General features: G+C 39.9%; 1 protein-coding gene across 8 annotated transcripts in view; it reads right to left on the bottom strand.

Annotated features, from left to right (window-relative positions):
* IL1RAPL2 (interleukin 1 receptor accessory protein like 2) overlaps positions 1-22,821 on the bottom strand; it is a 335,542-nt gene that overhangs the window by 158,753 nt on the left and 153,968 nt on the right. For 7 of the 8 annotated variants that reach the window (XM_019618318.3, XM_085230493.1, XM_085230497.1 and 4 more), the window contains one exon: positions 7,680-7,953. In XM_019618318.3, the coding sequence (XP_019473863.2) occupies positions 7,680-7,953 (274 nt within the window). Of the gene's footprint in view, positions 1-5,422; positions 5,892-7,679; positions 7,954-22,821 lie in introns of those variants that run through there. The other variant, XM_085230498.1, reaches the window with a different exon arrangement.

The following is a 22,821-nucleotide window of genomic DNA, read 5'->3' as shown; positions in this document are numbered from 1 at the left end:
GACCAAATGTGTATCACAGAAGCCTATGTTTTACAATGAAGACAGAGTAGATCATCATTATTCAAAAGCAGGAACTTCTTAGCAGTCACTGAAAGATAATTTTAAAAGGTTCATGTTGATGACAGATTGAAAAAGAGACATCCAGGGATATCTGTGCAAGTTAACTATCAGTAATATCGTTCTCACCAGGAGGCACTTAACCCCAGACCTGTAATTCCTCACTGTGTGTTCAGTTCTGTTCAGGGAGTTTTTAGGCTTCCTGGACAGTAGTACAGAGAATAAAAGATGTCTTGATCTAGCAGTGGGTAATTCAGATAACATACTTATTTGGAAAAAAATGTCAGAATATGTACTGTGCAGAGCGTGATATAGGCCACAACAGCAAGGCCACAACTTGAAAAATCAATAATTATCTCTAGTATCAAGATCTCTATCAAAAATGTCTAGTATCAAAAATTATCTCTAGTATCTCTAGTATTTCTTAAGTCTCTCTGAAAATACTAAGTGGTGCACAGTCTAATTTGTAGATGGTTAAGAGTCGGGAGGAGCTACTTTTTTTGTGGTTGCCTTCACAATATACGTGCTGGTCCTGCTGACCTCTGCATCATGACAGAAGCAACTGAAAGACATGCAAACCACCAAGCAGTCTTTACAGCGGGGAATACTTGGGCCCAGAGAGAAACTCTCTCAACATTTAAGCTGAGTCACACAGGTTAACCGCATGGTTTTCTTTTTCAAGTCTTCAAAATCGGTAGCTTTTAGAAATTGATCTATAGAAACATAATACAGAACACAGAAAAAAACACAGAAGCCAAAAGAACACAAAGCTATCTCAGCACATCACACCAAAGTTCATGAACTATATGGGCTCTACAAGCTTCAACACATCTTGTTCCAGCAGAGAAAAAAAAAATAATCCTGTAATTGTCTGGGTTTGCTGTCAGGAAAGCAATCTCTTCCCTTAAGTATTACAAGGCAGCAAGCTGTCCTGATGTTTGCCACCACAAATGACTAAGCCCTTTTCATTTTCTTTTTAATAATTTTTAGGGGAACTCAGGATATTTCTGTTAAATTATATTCTCCTACTGAAAAGCCACCTTACAAATGACATAAATCTGAGACGTAGAGACAAGAGCTCCCAGGAAAGAGTACATTAAGAATTCCCCTTCCAATGCTTTTGTATTTGCAATACCCTGCTTCTGGGAGCACTGAACACTTTATTTCTTCCAATCCACACATGGGTAAATTCGTGTATCTACTCTTCTTTGTTTTTTGTTTTTGCTTTTATTTTTATTAGACATTTAGCACCCAAACCAAAAGTTGAGCTCAGGACACCCATTAGATATGCCTGCACTGCTTTATCTCACTGATTTTGGCACCTGAGAGAAAAAAAAAAAGTGGAGTATATCCTTCCTCATATATGTAAGTCCTATTTGTAGATGCAGTGAGAAAAAGCAAGCCCCCCTCTGTTTCTGTACAGACTATTAGGCACGTAAAACAACGGAACAGTTATTTTCTGATGGGGTATGAAAAGAATGCCATCATGAGTAAACATGATGTGAACGTCATTATGCCAATTTGCAGGGAGAGCTGCTTAACTCCTGCAGCTGAGTCCTCCTGATAGTGTCTTACCTAGCAAAAAGTTATTTTTGCCAGAAAAGATGAAATTTTCCTGAGATCATGTACCAAATACCAGTTTACTTCCCTATAGATATGTCATGTCATGCTTTGAGCTTGATGCATTTCCTCAGGAAAACTTCTATCTGTCTGTCCTCTCTCAGGACACATATGATGTTGCCTACTGAAATGCTAGGGTTACAACTTTGATGTGGGTTTCAACAGGAGTGGTACCTGGGTAAGCATATTCCTCTCCTTTGTTATTTGGAGAAGAGCAGGGAAATAAAATGCCTTGATGTGCTGGAAAGGAGAGGGATGAGGAGGGCTGAACAACATCTTTTCATCAGGTCTCCTAAAGGCAAAAACAACTGTGTGAGGAAGCAGTCATTCCATTCCACATCCTTTCTCCCAACCTGAAGGTTTGGGAGAAGGTTTGAAGCCCACCAGGGAAGGCATTTCATCCACCATCAACCAGTGATGGTGAAAAGAAACATTACTGATGCACTGCAGCACATGGAGCTCTTGCTAAGACAACCTGCTGGGACTAGAGGGTAATGTCAGTCATTTCAGTGGTACCCGAAGCTGACGAGGAAAACTAAATACACAACATTCTCATTCTCGTGTGCTTTTCTGCAGCAGGGAAGTTGCTAGAAGCTCTCCAGCTGCTGAACAACACAGGCATTGCTGCTTGAAGCCCTGACTGCTCCAGCAGCTTCCGACTGACATAAACACTGGCTTTCAGAAAGAAAGAGGATAGATATCTTCCATTTTACAGCTTCAGAGAAGGAGAGCAAGTGAATACAAATATGCACACCACTAGGGAACAGAAACAAATCTTTATTTTCTTCAACTGTATCAAAAGAATGTAAAGAACTGATTTCTCTCAATAAAGACTGTCATCAACATGATTTGCGGGAGCACCATCAGTTATCACACAATTTTAGACAGAAAAGTAGAAATATTCTGATTTGACTTTCCATTTTGATAGTGCCAAAACATTATATCTCCATAAGTTAAATTTTATTTCATCATGATTCATGCTGACTTTATGTTGTATGTGTTCTGGCACCGTATTCAAGTTTTAAATGCTATATATCACAGGGATTTTGTTTATATAGAACCTGTCACATTTAACGGGGAAATGTCACATACGTTTAATGCGTGACATTTAATGTTAATGTCATGCAGACCCTGGGAGTACTAAGCCCTGCCACGTCCATTCACTTGCTCTAAGTGTGAAATGCTGCTGCCTTCTTCTGAAACACCTGATATGGTACAGTTATGAAAGCTACTCTGTACCAGAGTGCAAATCTGAGAGGTAACTATGAGATGTGTAGCACAGCAACTACTTAGTTGTGCTCCTCTTGGACATCTGATTATTAAAGACAATTAAAGACACCACAGTTATCTTCACAGGAAGATATAATCTTTGGATGTTTTCAGAGTAACGTGATGTTCAAGTGGTTTTAAGATCCACTTTCACCAATGAACTGAGCACTGGTGAAAGCCAAAGCACCTGGACATTAAATATTCTGCAATGAGAACATACAAAATGAAGGTGGCTGCAGGGAGGCTGACCTTACCACCACACATTTCCACAGTGTGATTTTGTTCCAATTTTCCTGTTTGGTCTTAAAGTCCTGAAAAAACTCTTCTATCCTTTCACTTGGAAGCCAGCTTTCAGTGCTGCGCAGTTTCTCCTGGGCTCCCAGCTGAACACTGCGGCCCAGGCTACAGGCATCTGAAACGAGTTCCTCAGTTCCTCTTAGCACCCACTGAAGCGAGACCACAAAGGTTCTCACAAATTAAGTTTTACTGACAGCGTCTCCAGGCTGTCTAAATCTGATTTTGATTTGCTGGTCATGCGCTCCACAGACATTCAAAACCTGAAGGCTTAAAATCTACTTTCGGTCAATTTTATTTCTGCTCAGAAAGGACTATCTCAATATTTCACTGATGGCTCGATGAAGGCTTGATTCTTCTGTGCATGTCCATAGCAATGCTGCTCTCCATTAAGACCTCTACAAATAGGGATAAAGTAAAGGGAAAGGGGACACAGATTTCTTAACTTGATTTGTTGTTGTCTCTGGCATCAAATGCAGGCATTAAAGATCTGCAGGCTTATTTCCTCAGAGGTAAGCAAGGAACCCTCACTCATACTTTGCACACTGCAGCAAACAGAGGCTCAGCTCCACCAGACAGCCTGGAGACCACAGAACTCCACCTCCTGCCTTTCCTGGCCCTCAGGCTCCATACCCTTCCGACTCACCTCATGGGAATGGAGTCATTTTATTTCACCAACAAGTTATTAACAGTGAACATGCACTACTGTCGTACCATGTTTTTACTGATCTTGCTCACAAAGTGTTTGTTGTGCTTCAGTTTATGTTAGAGTAGGGCCCAGGAAGAAGGAAAGGGCTTCAGAAGCAGCACCCTTCTGATGGCAAAAGTGCAGCTAAACTTCACTGAAATTTCTTCCCGACCTCATCCTCTTTGGTCAAGATAAGCAGGCCCAGTTCTTCTTCCCTCTTTAAAAAGCAGTGTCTTTTGACACAGAAAAACTAATGTATTTGTGCAGAGGGCAAAAGCAACACATGATCTGGCAAACGAACTTCTTAGATACTCTGAACTTGAAGGCCACTCCATGCTTTCAGATAAATTTTAGTTTCTGTGCTTGATTTTGATGTTCTCATCTCTGAAACCTTCAGTGAGGATGCTTTGATCCAGAGTGCTGATGTGAAAACCCCAGAAAAGCAACCTCGACAGCAGAAACACCGAGAGGTTTACCTAAAAGTACCACTGAAAGACACTGGAAGATAAATAGTATATTCAGGGCCTGCACTGCAAAGAGAATTCCAAAATGCATTTCCAGACTGCACACTAAAATTGTAATACAAATGTCCCAGCATTTATCTGGAAACTCTAATGAAACAGACATTCATCCATCAGCCAGAAGCCCTTTTCGATGTCAATTTTGCTGTAACATCCCAGATTTGGCACAAAAAAAAAAAAAAAAAGGTACCTGTTATCGAAGTAATTCATGTGGGTTAGGTAACAAAAATGACGTCCATACTCATTTAAAACTCCTCACGGAATTAGGATCCCTTGATAGCACAGAACCATAGAACTACTAAGGTTGGAAAAGACCTCTCAGATCATCCACAGTCCAACCATTCACCTACCTCCAACATTTCCCCACTGAACCATGTCCCTTAGTACAACATGGAAGCACTTCTTGAACACCTCCAGGGACAGTGACTCCACCATCTCCATTGGCAGTCCATTCCAATGCCTGACCACTCTTCTAGAACAGCTTTTCCTAATATCCAACCCAAATCTTCCCTTGTGCAACTTAAGGCCATTAATACATCATGGCCACACTTAACACTGGAGAAAAATCCCACACTTTGTTTTCCACCCCAGCGTCAGCGCAACATCAAAATGCACTGTGAGAAGAGAAACAACTTTTCACGCAGTATTCATTTTCCCTATTATACATATGCTCACACACTTGTCTATGTAATGAAGTCAGTTGGTTAATAAAGGAGAAGCAATATTTAAATTCTGACATTTAGCCTGAAGAAGCAATATCTTTCACTATTCAGTATATATGTATAATATATTCAATGTATATAATAAATAGTGTATATATATTTGATATATTTAGTATTATGAGCTAATTTACAAAACATGTACCATGACTATTGAAATGACAATTCTGTTATTTCAAGAATTCACTGACACATTTCATTTTTATCCATGTATACACCATCATTGAACCAGCTTTTCCTTCACCTGCCCATACCTGACTTTTTCAAGCAGCTTCTGAACAATTCCTTCCAGTTGCTTTAAAGACACTCATACCATGAAATGGAGCCTCTTGAACAACTTAGGGTGTAGCAGAATCGTGAATAATCTTTTCAACAAATAGGAAATCCGGAAAAAGTGAAAAGTGGAACTTCCTTTCTGTTAATACAGTTTTCATATTTGCTAAGTTGTTTTTTGACTGGTAAAAATGGGATCCAAGCAAACCGAGGGAGATTGCATTAGGACAGGTGTTGCTATTGCCTTTGGCATCCTTTCTGTAGAACGTGTTAAAAATCCTTCGTGTTCAATTCCACTCTTCCATCAATGGAAGTTTAAGCATCTGCTCTTCACTTCAAGCCAGAAACTTCTGAGATGGGAACCTCCAGTTCTCACCTGTGACCCTCACATGCTCACAATGCAGCTGATTGTGGTTAACAACTAAAATGCAAACATCTGCTTATCCTCTGCTAAAAAAAAAAATAATAGATTGATAAAGCTGAAATTACACAGTTAGTGGTGTGGTCAGTCTACCACAGACATGTAATCTTATTTCTGTACACTACATCTAACCTCATTTTAATGAAATTAAAGCAAATTACTAGTGCTGTTTCCTCAGCTATTTTAAAACACCTGTATTTTTACAAACAATAACAACAAGAACACATTATTGAATTTTTGAAAGAAAAATAAGTTAACTCAAGGAAGAAATATGGTCTTTTATATGTAATCACTTCATATAATATTCTGCACTCCCACATAAATCTGAAAAAGGCAGAAATATCTGCAATTATATAAGAAAGCTCTAGCACAAACAAGAAAAACATATAACTGACAGGGCAGATATTACTGCTGTACAATGCCTTCCAAGAAGCAGGCCATACAGTTTTTATCAGAAAACAAGAAGGCATGAATTATTTAAGAACTTGCCCATTTGTTACCAGAAGTACTTTGTCATGTAAATGAGCAAAGGGTTTTGAAATTTCCTAGATGAAAGTAGGTCCCAGAATTTGATTTAAGATCAGTTCTTCGTTGTTCACATAGGATTTGCATAAACATTTCCAGGAGTATTAAACTAGTAACTTGATAATCACAACAGCTACATCTTATGAAAAAAGTACAGCTTTCCTGAAACACATAAATCAGTATCTCTGTAACATTTCAAAATCATGGAGTTCACTTGGCCTCAGACGTGCGATGGAGCTGCTAATAAGAGAATAATAAAGCTCTGAAAGCTACAACACAGATTTAATGGTGAGTCTGGAAGACGCATCTGACAACCAAACGGGATGCTGGTTCCCTTTACATACCACGCACCACAGCACAATCTTTGATTTTAGTTCCAATCCTGAGGATCAGAGCAGACAGAGGCAGGTTGAAGCGAGGCAGGAGCACATAGCAGAGATGGAGAGAGCAGCTTCTGGGCTCTGAACAGTGTTGTTATTTATTTATGTTGTTAATTTCATATTAAATTCATCAAACCTGCTTATAATTTCAGTCTGGACCAGCAGACAAGGATGAAACTTTATTTTCTACAAGCAAACTGCTTAAACACTGAAACGTACATAAGAAGTGTCTGTAAGCTCTTCTTAATTCAAAACTGATCACTTAAAAGATATTTATTCATTCATTCCTAAAGAGTTTTAATTTTTATCCTCTCATTTCAGGCATAGAGCTGGTATTGGCATGAACATGATGGAAATCACGAGCTCCAAAATATGTGAGGCATGCATTTCAGCACCTTACCAAATGAGGCCAGCTTCAATTTATTAAAAATCTTAAATGCATTTGAAAGTAAATATTTCCTCAGAGCCAGACAGAAATCAAACTCCCTATGGCCCAAACTCATCAGAATCATGTAACCTGTGTCTAAACTCTCAAATAACTTTTTGAAGTTAAAAGCAAAGGGTAAAAAGAAGTCACAAGCTACCAAATTTGAAAACTCATTTATGACTTGTCACTTGGGAGGATTTGAAGATTACTTGACCAAAATACTTAATGATTTAAGAACTATCTAGTTACGAAGGCTTATGGCAAAATGTGAATTTGCAAACGCTTAATTATAGCTCTTGAAAGAGGTAGCTATAATTACTAGGGAAACTAATTTTAAGACAGAGCATTATATGACAAATATAATTAAGAGAAGAAAAATAATGAGTATATATTAACTGCAAGAGTATCTTAATCATGAAAACTAAAGAAAACATTTGAACAAGATAATCTATACATTCTTAGCCATACTTTAACACAATACTCACCTTAGAACACATGTGTAGAAACCACTGTCTTGCAAGTCAACCGAGTGAAACCATATTGAATCTTCATCCTTGCTCATTCTAACTTCAGAAAATATAATGGGTTCTTCTAAGTCTCCTTTGTTTTTGTACCACATAAGCCTAAGACCTGTGCTTTGGGCCATGCTATAATTAGTTCTGATATAGCTGTAGAAAAGGGCACATTTCACTCGGACTGGTTCACCTGCCAAAGCCATGTATGTCTTGAGATCCACTGACCAGTCAATGCAACCATCAACTGAAAGCAAAACAATAATAAAGAAATATTAGATACAGACACATTTTTCAAGGTAGCGAGAAGCAGCCTATGAAATGCAACACAATTAATCAAAAGAGAAGAATATTTGTTTCATAACAGAGTGATAAACCTGTGGCAGCTATTAGATATTAAATGGCTTCATATATTTTTTATTAGTTACATGTAAACATAAAATACGCAGGCTGTAAGAGCAGATTCTTCTCCTTATTATTATTATTATAGCACACTAGGTCTGCTCAACTCTATTTCTTTAGAATCTTGTTTCCTTCATCTATTTCATTAATTCTTTAATAAATAATCCACTGTTTTCACTTGCACAAATAAAACACTTCTGAATTCAGAAATTCTTTGTTGGAGGAAAAGTATATTGGTACCTGATCCTAACATTTCCATCCATCTCTGCTCGTTATGTTACATTAGAAATAAAAGATGTGACCGTTATTGTTTTCTAAGGCAGTTCCACTTAGCCTTTTCTTTTTCCTACAGTCTACTCAAACTACAGAGATAGTAATATGTCCAAGAAGATACAGCTACAACATGCTGCAGGATACAACTACAACATGCTGCCAATGCCACCAAGCTGACGTAGATACTGTACAACTACAGAAAGGGATTTTCTGATGTTCTGTTCAGCAAAAACTTTTGAAACTTGGCTCTCGTGGGTTTGATACTTTAGTTTAAAAATGACTATGTCAGCCAAAAGATTAATTCTCCCTACATTTTTCCTCTCATTACTTCTAAATCATTTTGGTTACAATATAATCCTAGAGCATACATACATATCAACAGGTAATTTTCCCTCACATATCAAAGACCTTTTGATTCCATCTTTTTTATTCTTAGAAAATCAGGAAATCTCAAAGTCAATCAAGAACATAACCAAAGAAAAAGACTGCAAGGCAGACCGGCAGCAGGCAAACACATTGCCTAAGATCAATACACTTGATCAAATATCTATTTTGCAGAATTTCTTGATCGTATCCAGCTACATGTAACTGAAACACCTTTATCCTTTATGTAGCTATTTGACAACTTCAACCTTACATCTTCCGCATGTAGAGTATCAATTCTCCAAATCTATATGTTGAATACTCGCATATACATATCATTTCACAAACATCTTCAATAGCATTCACTCTTTATATGACTTTATTTATTTCCAAACAAATGTACCGAGCCAAAATATGTAAATATGGTGGAATACCAGATCCAGTACTTAATGTCCTTTCCCACCTTTAAATTATATTTATCATTTTTTCAGGCTTCTCTTGAATCCTCCAAAACCAGTCACGGTAAATGAGAGGTTTTACTTTCCCCGTAACTTCATATCAGCTGGAACTGTACTATGACCACAGGATCACGCAGCTGAACACTATTTTAAACCGGTTCATGCATTTCTAATAGATAAACTTGCACACAACATCTTGGTAAAACCAACAAACACAGCCCAGGACGGGAGGAACAGGAACCCATGACTCAGAACTGGATGCTCAGTATCACAAGAGTAGTCACAGGCAAAGGGAGATGGGTCAGAGCCACCTTCTGCCATGCACCCAGAAGGCAGCTGCTGCTTCTGCCAGCTGACTTCTTGCTTTAAAAAAGCTCCAAGGCAAAAATACTCACCTGCAGTTACATACACACAGTTTCTGTTCAATTTTTACTGCCATATTTCTTTTTCTGAAAGCATACTGATAATTACATGAAATACAAAGCTGGTAGCAATTCACTGATGTCCCTTCCTTATTGTTGCAGCATCACTTCCCCTCCTGGGTTTTCCCTGTGAAAGTTTAGTGCCACACAAAACACGAAAAGTTTGGCTAATCATTACTTGAAAATCACATATTGAAATATTTGTCCTCAATGCATCCCCTCTATTTTTATAAGATTCTTCTTATCATCAAAGCTGCATGCTGGAACTCAAACAGTCTTTTAGTAGGACCACATCACACACTGCCCCCATCCCTCTCTGCTGTGCAGTGACACAAACACAGGCAGCCAGGAGCAGAGCTGGGAAAGGAATCTAAATCCCCCAACTCACCCCAATCCGTTTTTACAGTTAAGCATTGCTCCGACATCATGAATAATTTTATAGATATAGGTGGAATTAAGGGCATTTGCATGGAATTGGTCTCAATGCAGAGCTTTGTCAAAGAAGCTCTGTGCTGTTTTGCTGCTGTTTGTGGGGTTTTTTTTTTAAGTCTTTCACTTTAGGTAGGTGCAAGCTTACAATTAAAAAGGATTGCAGAGTTTACAGCCTCATTCTCTCAGTAATGTATGTCAAAGGAAATGTTGAGCAATCCAGATTTCTCATCTGCATTCTCCAGGACATGCAGACACTCTCAAACACTTTTCTTCCCCTGTAGTTTAGCAAAGTCACAACACTCTAAGTAGACACGTAAGCTCAAATGAACAGGGGTGCCCAGAACTGGAATTTAGATCCAAACTAATTCCGCCAATCTAATTAACTCTGTCAATCTTCTGTCAATCTAATCCTGTAAATGTCATCTAAGGCTTTCAAACCTATGCTGGCTCAGCAAAGTTAAACCACAGTAAAGAATAACCGACATCCAGGTACAGGCAGAAAGCCTTCAGGTCAAGCAGAAACGTGCTGGTTTTCCATTATCACAAAGCAGAGCCACAATTACAAAGAGTTACGCAGTTTGGTTCTGACCTAGTATGGAAATCCAGCTTTAGAGGCTGTAAATGTCACTGTTTGCCATAAAATTTCCCCCACAGCCACACCAGGCACCGCGTTTTGACAAGCACAGCTCAAAGAAGCACTAACTGCCCTTCATCTCCCTCAGCCTCCAATCTCACTTGAAAATTTCTTCTCCCATCCACCAAGCACTTTGCTACTCTTTTCTTCAAAATTACAACTGCTGAACTGTCGCAGCTGTGTTACAACACTGGAACAGATGAAAGATATAGGAACGGTCGCAAAAGTCAGGACAAAAGAGATGCAAGGCCACTGCTGGCTGCCCAGCAGTGCGAGGCTGGGCCAGGGCTCTGCCGGGCTTTGGGGGCACTCTCGGCCTGGGACACAGCGAGCTGATCACAGTCAGCACCCGCATCCCAAAAGGAGAAACAAAAGAAAGGAAGATTTACACTGGGCCTTCTTCCCATTAAGGGCGGCCAATGGGAAGAATTCAACATGCAGGCCGGCCCTGGCAGCGAGCAGAGCACAGCCAGCAGACAGTGGCTGCAGCAGGGCGCTCCTGCAGTGCCGCGAGGTGCTCATCACAGAGGGCACGGCGTGCTGGGAACACGGTCACCATCCAGTACAGGGCTGATGACATCTGCAGAGGGGAGGGGGAAGTCTCACAGAGCTCCCTAATGAAATCTTAATTTTTGAAGAAAGGCTAATCAAACAGGAGATGACTTTTTCCCCTTACTCTCTTCTTCTCGTTAAGTACGGCCAGGAATGTTCCCACTTACGAAGCTTAAATCTAGGTCAGGTTCCCTGCGCTCACATGGAAGCCGGAACGCTTCCTCTCGCCGCGCTGTCAGTCACTGGAGCGTGTGCATTGTCAGATTAATTTGGAGCATTCTCCAGGCTGTCGTTACAAATGGCTGGAGATGCCTAGGTGGAGTTTAGCACTCCGTTATCAAGAGCAAAGTTTGCCGTCATTTTGGCTGGGCTGGATCTCAATACATAAAGAAATTAGGGTGTTAAGACAAAAGCGATGGCGTTAGATTAAAAAAATGTATATATCTTTCCTCTGCTACCTAATAATTAGCTGATCCTTAATAAATGCCTGATTGAGAGCTCATTCAGATCAAATCCTCTCCATCGTGAGTGTATTTCAGACAATTTCAGTTAAGACAATTCTTTGAAACATGCTCCAAAATTTAGAGCATGGAGACAATATAGAAAACATTGTCCCATTTCTAGCCTGGCTTCCTGAGGAAGTAAGGTCTGCCCATCTGTCTGTCTGTCCCACATCCCCAGCAGAACACTGACTGAATGCAATCCTATTTCATAGTACAGTGAAAGGGCTGTGCTACATGAGAGCCCTACATGGGTGCAGGAGAGCTCTGCAGCACTCAGTCACAGCAGCACACCTCAGTTATCAGCCAGGACATCCCAGCTCTCTGTCCAGGCTACAGCAACTTGAGGAGACAATGAATTGAAACAGAAGGTTTCAAATTTATAAAATAAATTGTTGGCTGACAATAAGCTACTGTACTTCTGTGCTAGCAATCAGCCAAAGTGTGCACTGCATCTCCTTCCCTAACATTTCCTGGCTATTTGCTGTTATTCTTATTTTGAATAAATCTAGTTGTCTAGGGATTCTAGATGCATTTTAACATGAACCATAATAATTTATGAGCAATTACAAAAGAGCATGTACATAGTCTCTGAGTAATTTGTCTTTCTGCTTGCTGTCATATAAATAATTTTTGCATTGTGAATCTGCCTGTAATAACTTTTGTAGGGATCTGCCACCTACCGCAATTTATATCGCAGGATTGTTAAACATGTTTGCCTACCTTGTTACCTGAAATCTCATTTTAAATTGAAATCATCTACAAATAAATAATTAATAAATAAATATGCTAGCTAATGTATTAAATTTATCGCTCCACAAAGCAAGAAATGCCTGTGACTGTAAATATTTAGGAAACAAAAACAAACAAACAAAAAACAAACAAACAAACCAAAAACCATTCGTTGGAGTTATATTTTATTTATGTATCAGGCATAGAACAGCAGAGCCTGCGAATTGTCGTCCATAAGGTTTGGAATTTGCAGGCACGTAGCAACAGTGCATGAACTCAGGGAAGAAAGACCGAATTGGGATGAAAATTTTGGACGCTTAAAGGGGAGAAGTCAGTTACAGCCCCCAATTTTAGGTAAGTGGGTATTTTCAGGTCTTAACCCTAAAGGAAAGAGGATTTGCTCTACTTGAGCAAATCCAGTAAGACTTTTAATAGCTTTGGTTGGATATGATCCTCACAAAGGTTCGGGGTATTACATCAGACTCACCGTACCAACTGGTTTCACATCTCTGCCCTTTTGGCTGTGCTTTGTTAATTCAGCTAGAGTACTGGCAGACCCTGCAGCCCCTCATTGCTACAAATCCTGTCTGTCACCTGAGCCCAGGACGAGGTCCACGGCCACCCTGCCCGCTCCCAGCACACTTCATGCCCCAAGCAGTCAGCTGCCTGAGCCAGCCACAAGCTGACTGCCATCCCCCGTCTCTGTCACTCATTCTTCAATACTCCAACACTTGGGGGAAGATTTGCTGGTCAGAGAACACATTTCTACTAAGACTATTGAGTGCGTGCTCTTCAAAACCATGGATGTCACCTCCAGTGTACAGGAAGATCTTTGCCTGTACAGCTCCCCAGCTTAGCTGACCTATCAAACCAGGTAACCAGAGGACACAGCCATAGCAATTAATAAAAATCCACCCTACAGAAAATCTGTCTCTCTTCTCTCTCCAGCCTTGTGCAACACTTCTCCAATTGGTTCCACTGTGTGTTTTGTCTCTTCCATGTCGTTACAGGAAAAGTATCAGAGGACAAAAGAACAAAAAAAGTGTGGAGGAAGAAGAGAGACATTCGTCTCCCCAGACAGAAAGCAATTGGGAAGATTTCATTCCAAGACTTCATGTCATGCCCTTGGTGCTTGGGATACTTCCCACCTTAGCAGTGCCTCCTCTCCTAACAGATTCCAGAAGAAGCTTTAAAAAAATTGCAGATACCAATGACTTACAAAGATTGCAAAAAGCACAACAGCTACAAAAATGATCACACAAATACTTTGTAGGTTCTCTGCTCTCATCTCCATCTTATGAATGGTTTCTAACAAGATTTAGACCATTCAAGTTTGCTGGTGAAAGATTTTGGACTTTCAAAGCATTTAAAAGTGCAGATATTTAAGAATTCCTGTATCAAATTATTTTGAGTGCAAAGAAGCTTCATTAGACTTAGCAACGTGCAATTGTTTCTCCAAGTCTGACTTAAAAATTAAGAACAAAAATACAAAAAAGTATCCTTATATTTGCCTGATTTTTTTTTCCAAATTCTGATCAAAGCTTACAACATCTGTAACATAGGCTTCAAGGTTTTTAAGATTTTTATGTGTTCATTTTTCTGAACCAGTATTTCACATAAGGCCACAGCTAAAACAACCCAGCTCAAATGTCAAAGATTCCAGCTGAACACTCATAATTTCCTTTGAGGTCAAATAGACTGTAAATATACACTGCCAGAGGTCCAAATAACTACGGATTGCTCTGTCCTGACTTACATATGCATATGGAGGCAGAAGCATTTTATTCTCAAACACATTTTACTCAAAACGCAAAAGAACACAATAGTAGATAAAAAATCTGTAAAATTCTCTAGGAAGAGACCAAAGCCAGTTGGATCCTGAAAAAATCCTCAGCTTCCAGGAGCTAGGATATATTAACGAGGTCAGGAGAGGAGAAGGGGAGGGCACTAAAGCAACTGCTTAAAATGCAGCCTATCTAGCCTAAAAACAAGAGTTTGGTGACCTTGATCTCCTAATCACTTCAGTATCTGGCAGATTTTTAAAGAGTTTGTGTCAAAGTGAACAATACAGAAATTGGGATGAATAAATTGCTTTGGTTTTAAATATTCAGTGTAACGCCTTAATTCTCCACGGCTGTCACCACAGTGTAAGAGGCACCTCGAAAATCAACAGCAGTAGTGCCAGGACGTAGAACAATAAAGACTACATATATAAAAGCATCAAGCTATCAAGTATGTTATGAAGTCCACAACTGGGTTTGAGAGGTGCCTTTTCAGACGCTTCCCTCTGTGCTGCAGCCCCCTCCTGCTCTGGGATAGAGACATTTGGAAGACTTGTGGGAAAGATCATTTACAAAGCTCCTGCCTCTGTCCGTTCTTTGTCTTTCCTCCTACACGACTAAAGTCAAGTTGGTGATCTGCAATGAATGTGTTACCCAAATAATTATGCTACTTTTCTTATTTGGAGATCTATAAATGAATTCCCTTTTTTTTTTTTTTTTTTCTTTTTTTCTTTTTTTTTTTCCCCAAAACTAGACCATGAAATAACAGGCAAGAGACCCTTAGCCCACTAGCAAAGGAACTTGAACACTGGAAGTTCCATACAAACGTGTGGAAGAACTTCTTTACAGTAAGGGTGACAGTGCACTGGAGCAGGCTGCCCAGAGAGGTGGCAGAGTCACCTTCTATGGAGGTATGCAAGACCCAGCTGTATGCCTGCCTGTGCAACCTGCTTTAGGGAACCTGCTCTAGCAGGGAGTTGGATTAATCTTCTGAGGTCCCTTCCAACCCCTGCCATTCTGTGATTCTGTGATTAATTTCAAGAGAACCTATGTCCCTTGGATTGGAGTGGCCTACACGGTATTACACCTCCCATCTTGGACTGAACAAGCACCTAAAACTTCCCCGTTAAATGCTAAAACTTAAATGCTATAAACAAACAACTCAAGCACACAACTTCTCAGTGCAAACACAAGCATGAAAGCAATTACATTGTAACTCAGCTGTTCACCCTGCTCTGAAATCCATCTGGACCCGAACCTTTTTTCTTTTTTTCCCCCACATAAAGTCTACAAATTCTCCTAAATACTTCCACTTTTTAAGCTCCTGAAAGGGAAAAAAACATTTTTCTGTCATTTTCCACAATGAACACTGGCCGTTTTTATCAGCTTTTTTCCATCAACAAATGGTGCAGAAGCACAAAGACACATTTCCCAGCATCTCTGATACTATTTTGGTACCCAGAACTACCATTAGAAAAATTAGATACTGATTCTTGTTTTCTTTTTCTAAGAAAATAGGAAATAATGCCTGAGGTAAATAACGTGTAAAACATACTGAAAATATCACATTGTGCTTAACAATTTCATCATACTGAGTACCTACAGGTAAGGAGCAACACAATGAAAATACGCCTTATACATGAAGGTATACACAATTACTACTTCCAATGTTACTGACTACCCAGGAGCTCTTTAAGGACACTGAGAGTATTTTAATATTCTCCAGCAACATACATTAACCCAAGGAGACTTTCACACACTCTGTTTTTAAGTCTTCAGCATCACGCAAACTTTGGGAACAAAGCTGAATTCATTTCAATAATTGATGAGTCTCTTTTCCTTAGTCCCTTTGAATAAAGTTACTAAAAGTAAAGTAAATGGAAACTAGATCCCAGCTCAGGTAGTTGCAGTCTCAATAATCACACAATAAGGAAACTCTATATTCACTGCTTGGTATTCCCAGCAGGGAATTGTAGGAGAGAGCTGTGAATAATAAGAATTTAAAATTAAAGAGAATGAAACTCTGTTGATTTCCTGATCCCTATGTGGGAGACGGACTGGTGTACAAACACAAGATTATTTCGTTTTCCATGTGTTTTTCAAGTATGCAGATAGCATGAGTTGGGTTGTGTGCTTTGAGGACACAGTCTCCTGAGTTCAGATTAGTTAGGAAAATGTTGAATCAATGGGCTGAATTCATTTCCTCCACTCTCTGCAGAGGGGAATCCTGGAGTGACACAGACCTGCTGTAAGGGCTCTTGCTACATCTGGGTCATGGCAGAGGAGAACTGCTCAACAGAAGAAAACAAGGCTATCAGAAGACCTGTGGATAATACTACATCACACTACCAGAGGAAAGTAGGGCTGAAGACTGGATGTTACTCCTGTGGTTTAGCAACAGATAATATTTTGTGCATGGCTTAAGCAGTTCTTCACAGGGACACCTCACTGTAGGAAGCCTTTCCCATAAATGCCCATTAGGAACACACCAGTGCCACTCTCCACTATAGTCTCTAACTTACTCCAAAACCATCTCTTGGTGGTTTCTTAGAAAGCTGTAGTGAGCTCATCAGAACATAACCAAGTGCTTTACAGAACTAGTACTCCATCAGAAAACAGTAGGTAAAAGAATGTGTTGGAGTTCATCTGAATTTACTTGCAACTAATAAAAAGATTTGGTCATTTGCTTTGTCTCTACACACTTGCCTTTAGATACATTCTACAACTGCTATGCCATCCCTCCTGTTACCTGGCATAGATAGTTTGTGCTGCAGTGAGCCAATTGCCATTTCCACTTGCATGACAAGTTGACCCTGACTTGAAAAGGTTGTGACCCACACTCTAACCTAGGTTGCAATTTCTCCTCTCATTTCAATACATCAGTTCCACGCACTGAGCAGAATTTAGATGGGAACTCCCTTGGCAGCAGAACACACTGCATTTCATTTCAATAAAATGAACGCTTACAAATCAAAACAACATTGGCTTTTATAGGACAACTATGAATAGAATGTTAGAGGGTTATTTGACTGAAAGTTGTCTGTAACTGATGAAATTACAATTTGCTCTCAAAATGAGACATTTTTAAACAATAAACTCCATTCTTCAGACTTCTGTTTCCGTTTAAAATAAACAAGCACGACTGAATTATTCTTCTTATGAGATATTATAATTAACTGTAAGAAAGAAATGGGAAGTTATGATTTAAAAACAAACCTGTGTTAGACATCTCTCCACAGGAGAAGCAGCAAGCTGTAATGAGTGCTGAGCTCCATAATGTAATGTTTCACACATGTTTAGGACCACCTTCATGACAAACATGAAGTTCTTCTAAGATTTGCCCATCACAACAGAAGTAAGAACGTACTCGAGCACCAATTTGCAGGCAGCTTCACACCACTGCAATAATGTATCTAATATAAATATGACAAATTGGAGGGATGTGGAGTTGATGGGTGATGGGGCCCTGGGCAGCCTGGTCTGGTATTAAATGTGGAGGTTGGTGGCCCTGTCTGTGGCAGGGGCGTTGGAGATTCATGAGGTCCCTTCCAATCCTGGCCATTCTGTGATTCTGTGATATCTCCAGCACAAACCAAGTTTTATGGGATCCATGCACTTCTACTTCTCAGCCTCAGACTATGAAACCAGAGTTTTGCTATGGCTCTCCTGCCCTGGTAGATTCCACTGTCAAAACCCCAACCCATGTGCAATCAGCCTTGAGCATGTCTAGCACCAGCAGCACAGCTCTTCTGCCCCAGCCCCACTGAGCAAAGCTACCATGGTGCCCTTGGGGCTGTAGCTCCACACACAGGCATGCTTCTGGCTGGGGACTCTGTCCACTTTCCTGATGTCTTCCTAGGTCTGGACTCAGGAAGCTCTGTGCTTTAAATAAGAGCCATTACAGAACCTCCAGATCAGCCTAGTTCACAGCTTTTCCTTCACATTCCCCAGTAACATCACAAGCCAGAAACAAAGCCTGCGACAGGCAGTAGGGCTTTGTTTATGGGTAAACAAAAGCAACTAACTGCAAACTCTTCACTGTCGACTCATCATTTGCTCCCTGTTCAGAGAGGCACAAACAGGCCTGGATTTCATTCCAAGGCCTGCTGTCAGCCAGGAGGGCAACAACTCGCCACTCACAGGGCTGTGTGTGCAGGGTGACGCTTCGAGCTCCATGCTGAGGCAAAGCAAAGGCGGGGTGTTGGGGTCTGGGACTCAAGGAGCTGTGGTACCCCGGGGCCTCTTCTCAGACCTCACCATACCCTCCCATGGGGACACCATCCAGCAGCCCTGCCATCCATCAGCACATCACAACAAAACCGTCACCGCTCAACTTGAGAAAACAACTCTGAATAATCACTCTAAGAGCCTCCATTATGATAAACCAGAAAAAATTCTAAAACTGGAGTAAGTTTCTAATGTAACATCTTTCCGCCCATCTGGTTTCTTGAGGCGCAGTAAGCAATGTGGACGTTATTTTTGACCAAGTTTCTAGGGCTCATCTTCTGCCATCCCTTATTCTCTCAGCCTTGGGAAACGAGTGGTGTAGCAGCTTTAAGACAAGTGTTTAAATAGAATTTTAAGTGAGCAATATTGTGACAAAGTGCTGAGCTGGCTGTGCCTGCTGAGGTAAGTATGGCTTCTATGGTGGTTGACTCTGACTAACCTGTATGTTAACTCTACTTCTGAAGCAAGAGGACAACAACAGTTCCCAGACAGAGGGGAAAAGCACACACGAGGTACAGTGCCTCAGTGCAGGAAGACCAGGCTACAGACAAGGACATAAAGGCCTCTGACAATGAAACACACGTTCCAAGTGTAGAAAATATACACTTTGAACTGGATCTCATCAAGATTAAAACAGAATTTGCAGGCAACAAACACTGCCATCTCCGTGCCCCACAGCGCTGGGTGCTGATGCTCTAGGGAGCACGGCCCTACAGCAAAGACTTTGCAGGAGGAGAAGGAGAAGGAAACAGAGGGAAAGAGTGTGTAAGCTAGAACGAGTAACATGAATCAGAAATAAAGACGTGCAGACGTCATGCAAACTACATCAGGGGTACTGCTGATAAACAGAAGTTCCTCACATGTGAAGGCACTTACTGCTGTACATATTTCTGTTAAAAATAAGAGCATCACAAATGCATTCACATTTTTTCATGTGTCACTTCTGAAATAAATGTTAAGTCAGGGAGAAGTTGACAGTGTAAGAAATGCAATTAAAATGATTTACATATCAAAGACATTATTATGTCTTCATTGTAAATATTTCCATCATGATGACTTTGAATAGAATCTTTGCACACAGAAATATGCCAGATTTCAGATAATCTAAAATCATGCTGTGTCAAGTTGTCAATTTTAAGAATTCTCCTAAGCTGTTATAAATCTCCTTTTAATCTCTCTAAAGACTTATCTGACTTCACATAATTGGAAAAAAAAAAAACCATCACTGCTTTGAATGTGTTAATTTTGACGCACAGGGAATAACATGGTGCCAGAACCCTTCTAGCCAACCACTGTTTTGAAAAGCCGTCCTAAGTTTCGAATCTCTAGCCTGCCTAAGGTTGCACAAGCCTTTACAATATGATTTTTAACATTGTTTAATACAAAATATTCAAAAATATGTCATCAAAATGATATAAACTGGATTTTTTCCTCTTCCCTGGGATTGATCAGCATGCCTTTAATAAGAAAGAAGAGCAAATACAACCTAATTAATGAGCTACAAATTTGAGATAACAAAAAAGCATCACTAAGAGCCTATTTGCTACTGGATGCCATCTCGTAGAAGACATACTCAGCAAGCATTAAGCACCCTGCACTACTTTGCTTCTATTTGCATACATTCAAAAATAGTCCTGGTACTACAGAGAACACTTCCGAAGGATGGGAGAAATGACATCAGTGCCCCACTAGACCAAAATCATCAGACATGCAAACACAGGAGTGAGGGGACCATAGTCACAACTCAGGGATATTCAAAGACTTTCACTGCACATAGACATACAAAAATCGAAAGACTACGGCGTAGGAAAGAGGGACTTTCGACCTGCTTTTGAAATTTTTGCATTAATTAAAAAAGAATTTCTCAAATAGTCTTGCATCTCCAAACTTTGTGCCAGGAAGACCATTTACTTCTAAATAATAAGTGTAGGCTTCATGCAAAATATTCTGAATTTCAGTTCTCTAAATTACTGTTAACCCAACATTACTCTTGCCTACCTTGTGTTTTTAAATGGAATTACATAACCTGCAGCCTCAAATCTAAATGAAAGATGTAGCTCCAATTGAGCCTCAGGAAAAAGAAAAAAGGCAAAAGTTAATGAGATTTAAATTAGTAACAGCCAAAGCTTTCCCTTAAAGAAAACATTATCGATTTTAAAGAGCTACCTAATGAAAACGAATGGCATTCATTTAGTCTTTGCATGAGCTACATTAGAGATTCATTTATAATAATAAATAAGGATGTGCTTTACAGTGAAATGAATCAGCAGAATTTATGTACATATTTTTATGAGTTAACTACACATTCCTTAGGCCTTTAATCACAGTTTTGGGTGAACAGTTTATGGTAGTAAAGAAATTACAGTTTCTAAAGCCCGGATCATTCAAGATAATTAAGTATCAATTCCCTGTAAGAGCTAAACACCTACACAACCCGAGGGGTTATATTCTGTACTTTGCTTGTAAAATGATGATGGCTAATGTTTCTCTTTATTCTTTACTAAATAATGTTTTTATTTTAAGCTCAACTAACTAATTACTGGGAAAATCCTCCTCCTATAAATACTCCTGACATTTTTGTGTGATGAATACATGAGATGAGATGGATGTGCATCCTTTGCAAATTCCTTACAGAGGTAAGAAATTTGTTAAGCTGTAGGTTTTCGTACTTTTTCATTCAAACATAGTTTTATACAATCAGAAGACACGTTACCGTTACCGTATAAGCACACTTCAGGTATGTATATGTAATATTGTGATCCTATGACTTTTAAATATGGAACACTAATGATCATGCACAGATTTGGCTGCATTTCATCAACCTCCCCACTGTTGTGGTTTAACCAGCAAGCAGACAAGCACCACAAAGCTGTTTACTTGCTCCTTGCTCCATTCTCCAGTGAGAAAGGGGAGAGAATCAGGGAAAAAAAAGAAAAAAAAGGAAAACTTGAGATAAGGGCAGTTTAATAGAGAAAAGAGAAGAGAGGGCACAAAACAAGTGATGCCCAACGCAGTCACTCACCACCAGCTGATGGATGCCCAGCCAGTTCCCAAGAAAAGACACTTTCACTGGCCAACTCTGCCAGCTTTATTACTGAGCATGCCATTAGATGGTACGGAATGTCTCTCTGCCCTGTTTGGGTCAGCTGTTCTAGTTGTCCTCTTTCAGCTCTTGTGTGCCACAGAATCAAAGGGGTTGAAAGGGACCCCCAGAGACCATTGAGTCCAACTGCCTGCTGACACAGGCTCCCCACAGTAGTTTGCACAGGTGGGCATCCAGATGCATTTTTGAGTATCTCTGTAAGAAGGAGACTCCACCACCCCTCTGGGTAGCAGCATGAGAAGCTGAAAGGTCCTTGACTTAGTGGAGGCACTGTTCAGCAACAACTAAAACAACATCATTTTCATCCTAATTCCAAGTACAGCACCACACCAGCTACTGTGACAAAACCATCCCAGATGAAAACAGGACACATACCAGTTCCTTCACTGTGAACTGCTAAAGAAAACAGCTTAGGTCCAAGGTCCTCAAGCAAGTTTCAAATGACTTTTAAAACTAAACTAATTACATAAAGAGCAAGCATTCCTGGACACAGTCCAAATCAAATTTCACCTTGGAATTAATTACAGCTTCAGTCAAAACCCATCAGAACAAAAGGAATACTCCCTTCATTTCCTGAGATAGCCCAGATTGATAAAACTTCAGCTCCACAAGTTGCTGAATTCCTGCTAAGTCAGCTATGGAAATCAACCTGGCTTGTGGGAGCTCCCAGCCTAGTTCTTTACCACTCAAACAGCATAGTTCTCCTGGAAGTTCCTCAAAGAGCTGTCATGGTGCTGCACATGGGCAGATTGAGCCCCATGTATTAATGACGACAAAAGGTAGCGTTTAACTCCCAACAAACTCTAAGGAATTTCTCCTATGCATATCAAAATTAGAAAGAAAGGTTAACTACAAATTTCAAAAAAGCAAGCGGCACATTCTCATGTCTCAAACTAAATTCATGTACACCAAGATAATACAGAACATGTGAAGAACCCCCACTAAGTACAAATAGGTACCACAATCCCAGCACAGCACTGTTTTTGCAAAGCAGCTTTGCCATCATTTTCACTTGTCAAAGCATATCCAAGGAATTGGACTTAATTTTTGTTTGCTAAAGACGTGTTTGCAAAGAGATTACCCTTACCAGAGGAAAAAGTCTTCTCTATCCTTAATTTTTCTTAATATTCTTAATATTATTCTTAATAATAACAATTCATTGTCATTAATTCAATCTACTTCAAGAATATGCTTCAAAGGGATTCTTTAAAGCAACTGAACAAAACTTCAGCCTGT

The sequence above is a fragment of the Meleagris gallopavo genome, chromosome 9 (genome assembly GCF_905368555.1).
Source record: "Meleagris gallopavo chromosome 9, MGAL_WU_HG_1.1, whole genome shotgun sequence".
Classification (NCBI taxonomy): Eukaryota; Metazoa; Chordata; class Aves; order Galliformes; family Phasianidae; genus Meleagris; species Meleagris gallopavo.
The sequence above is the reverse complement of the archived record's forward strand: the minus strand, read 5'-3'. Positions and strand labels throughout refer to the sequence as shown.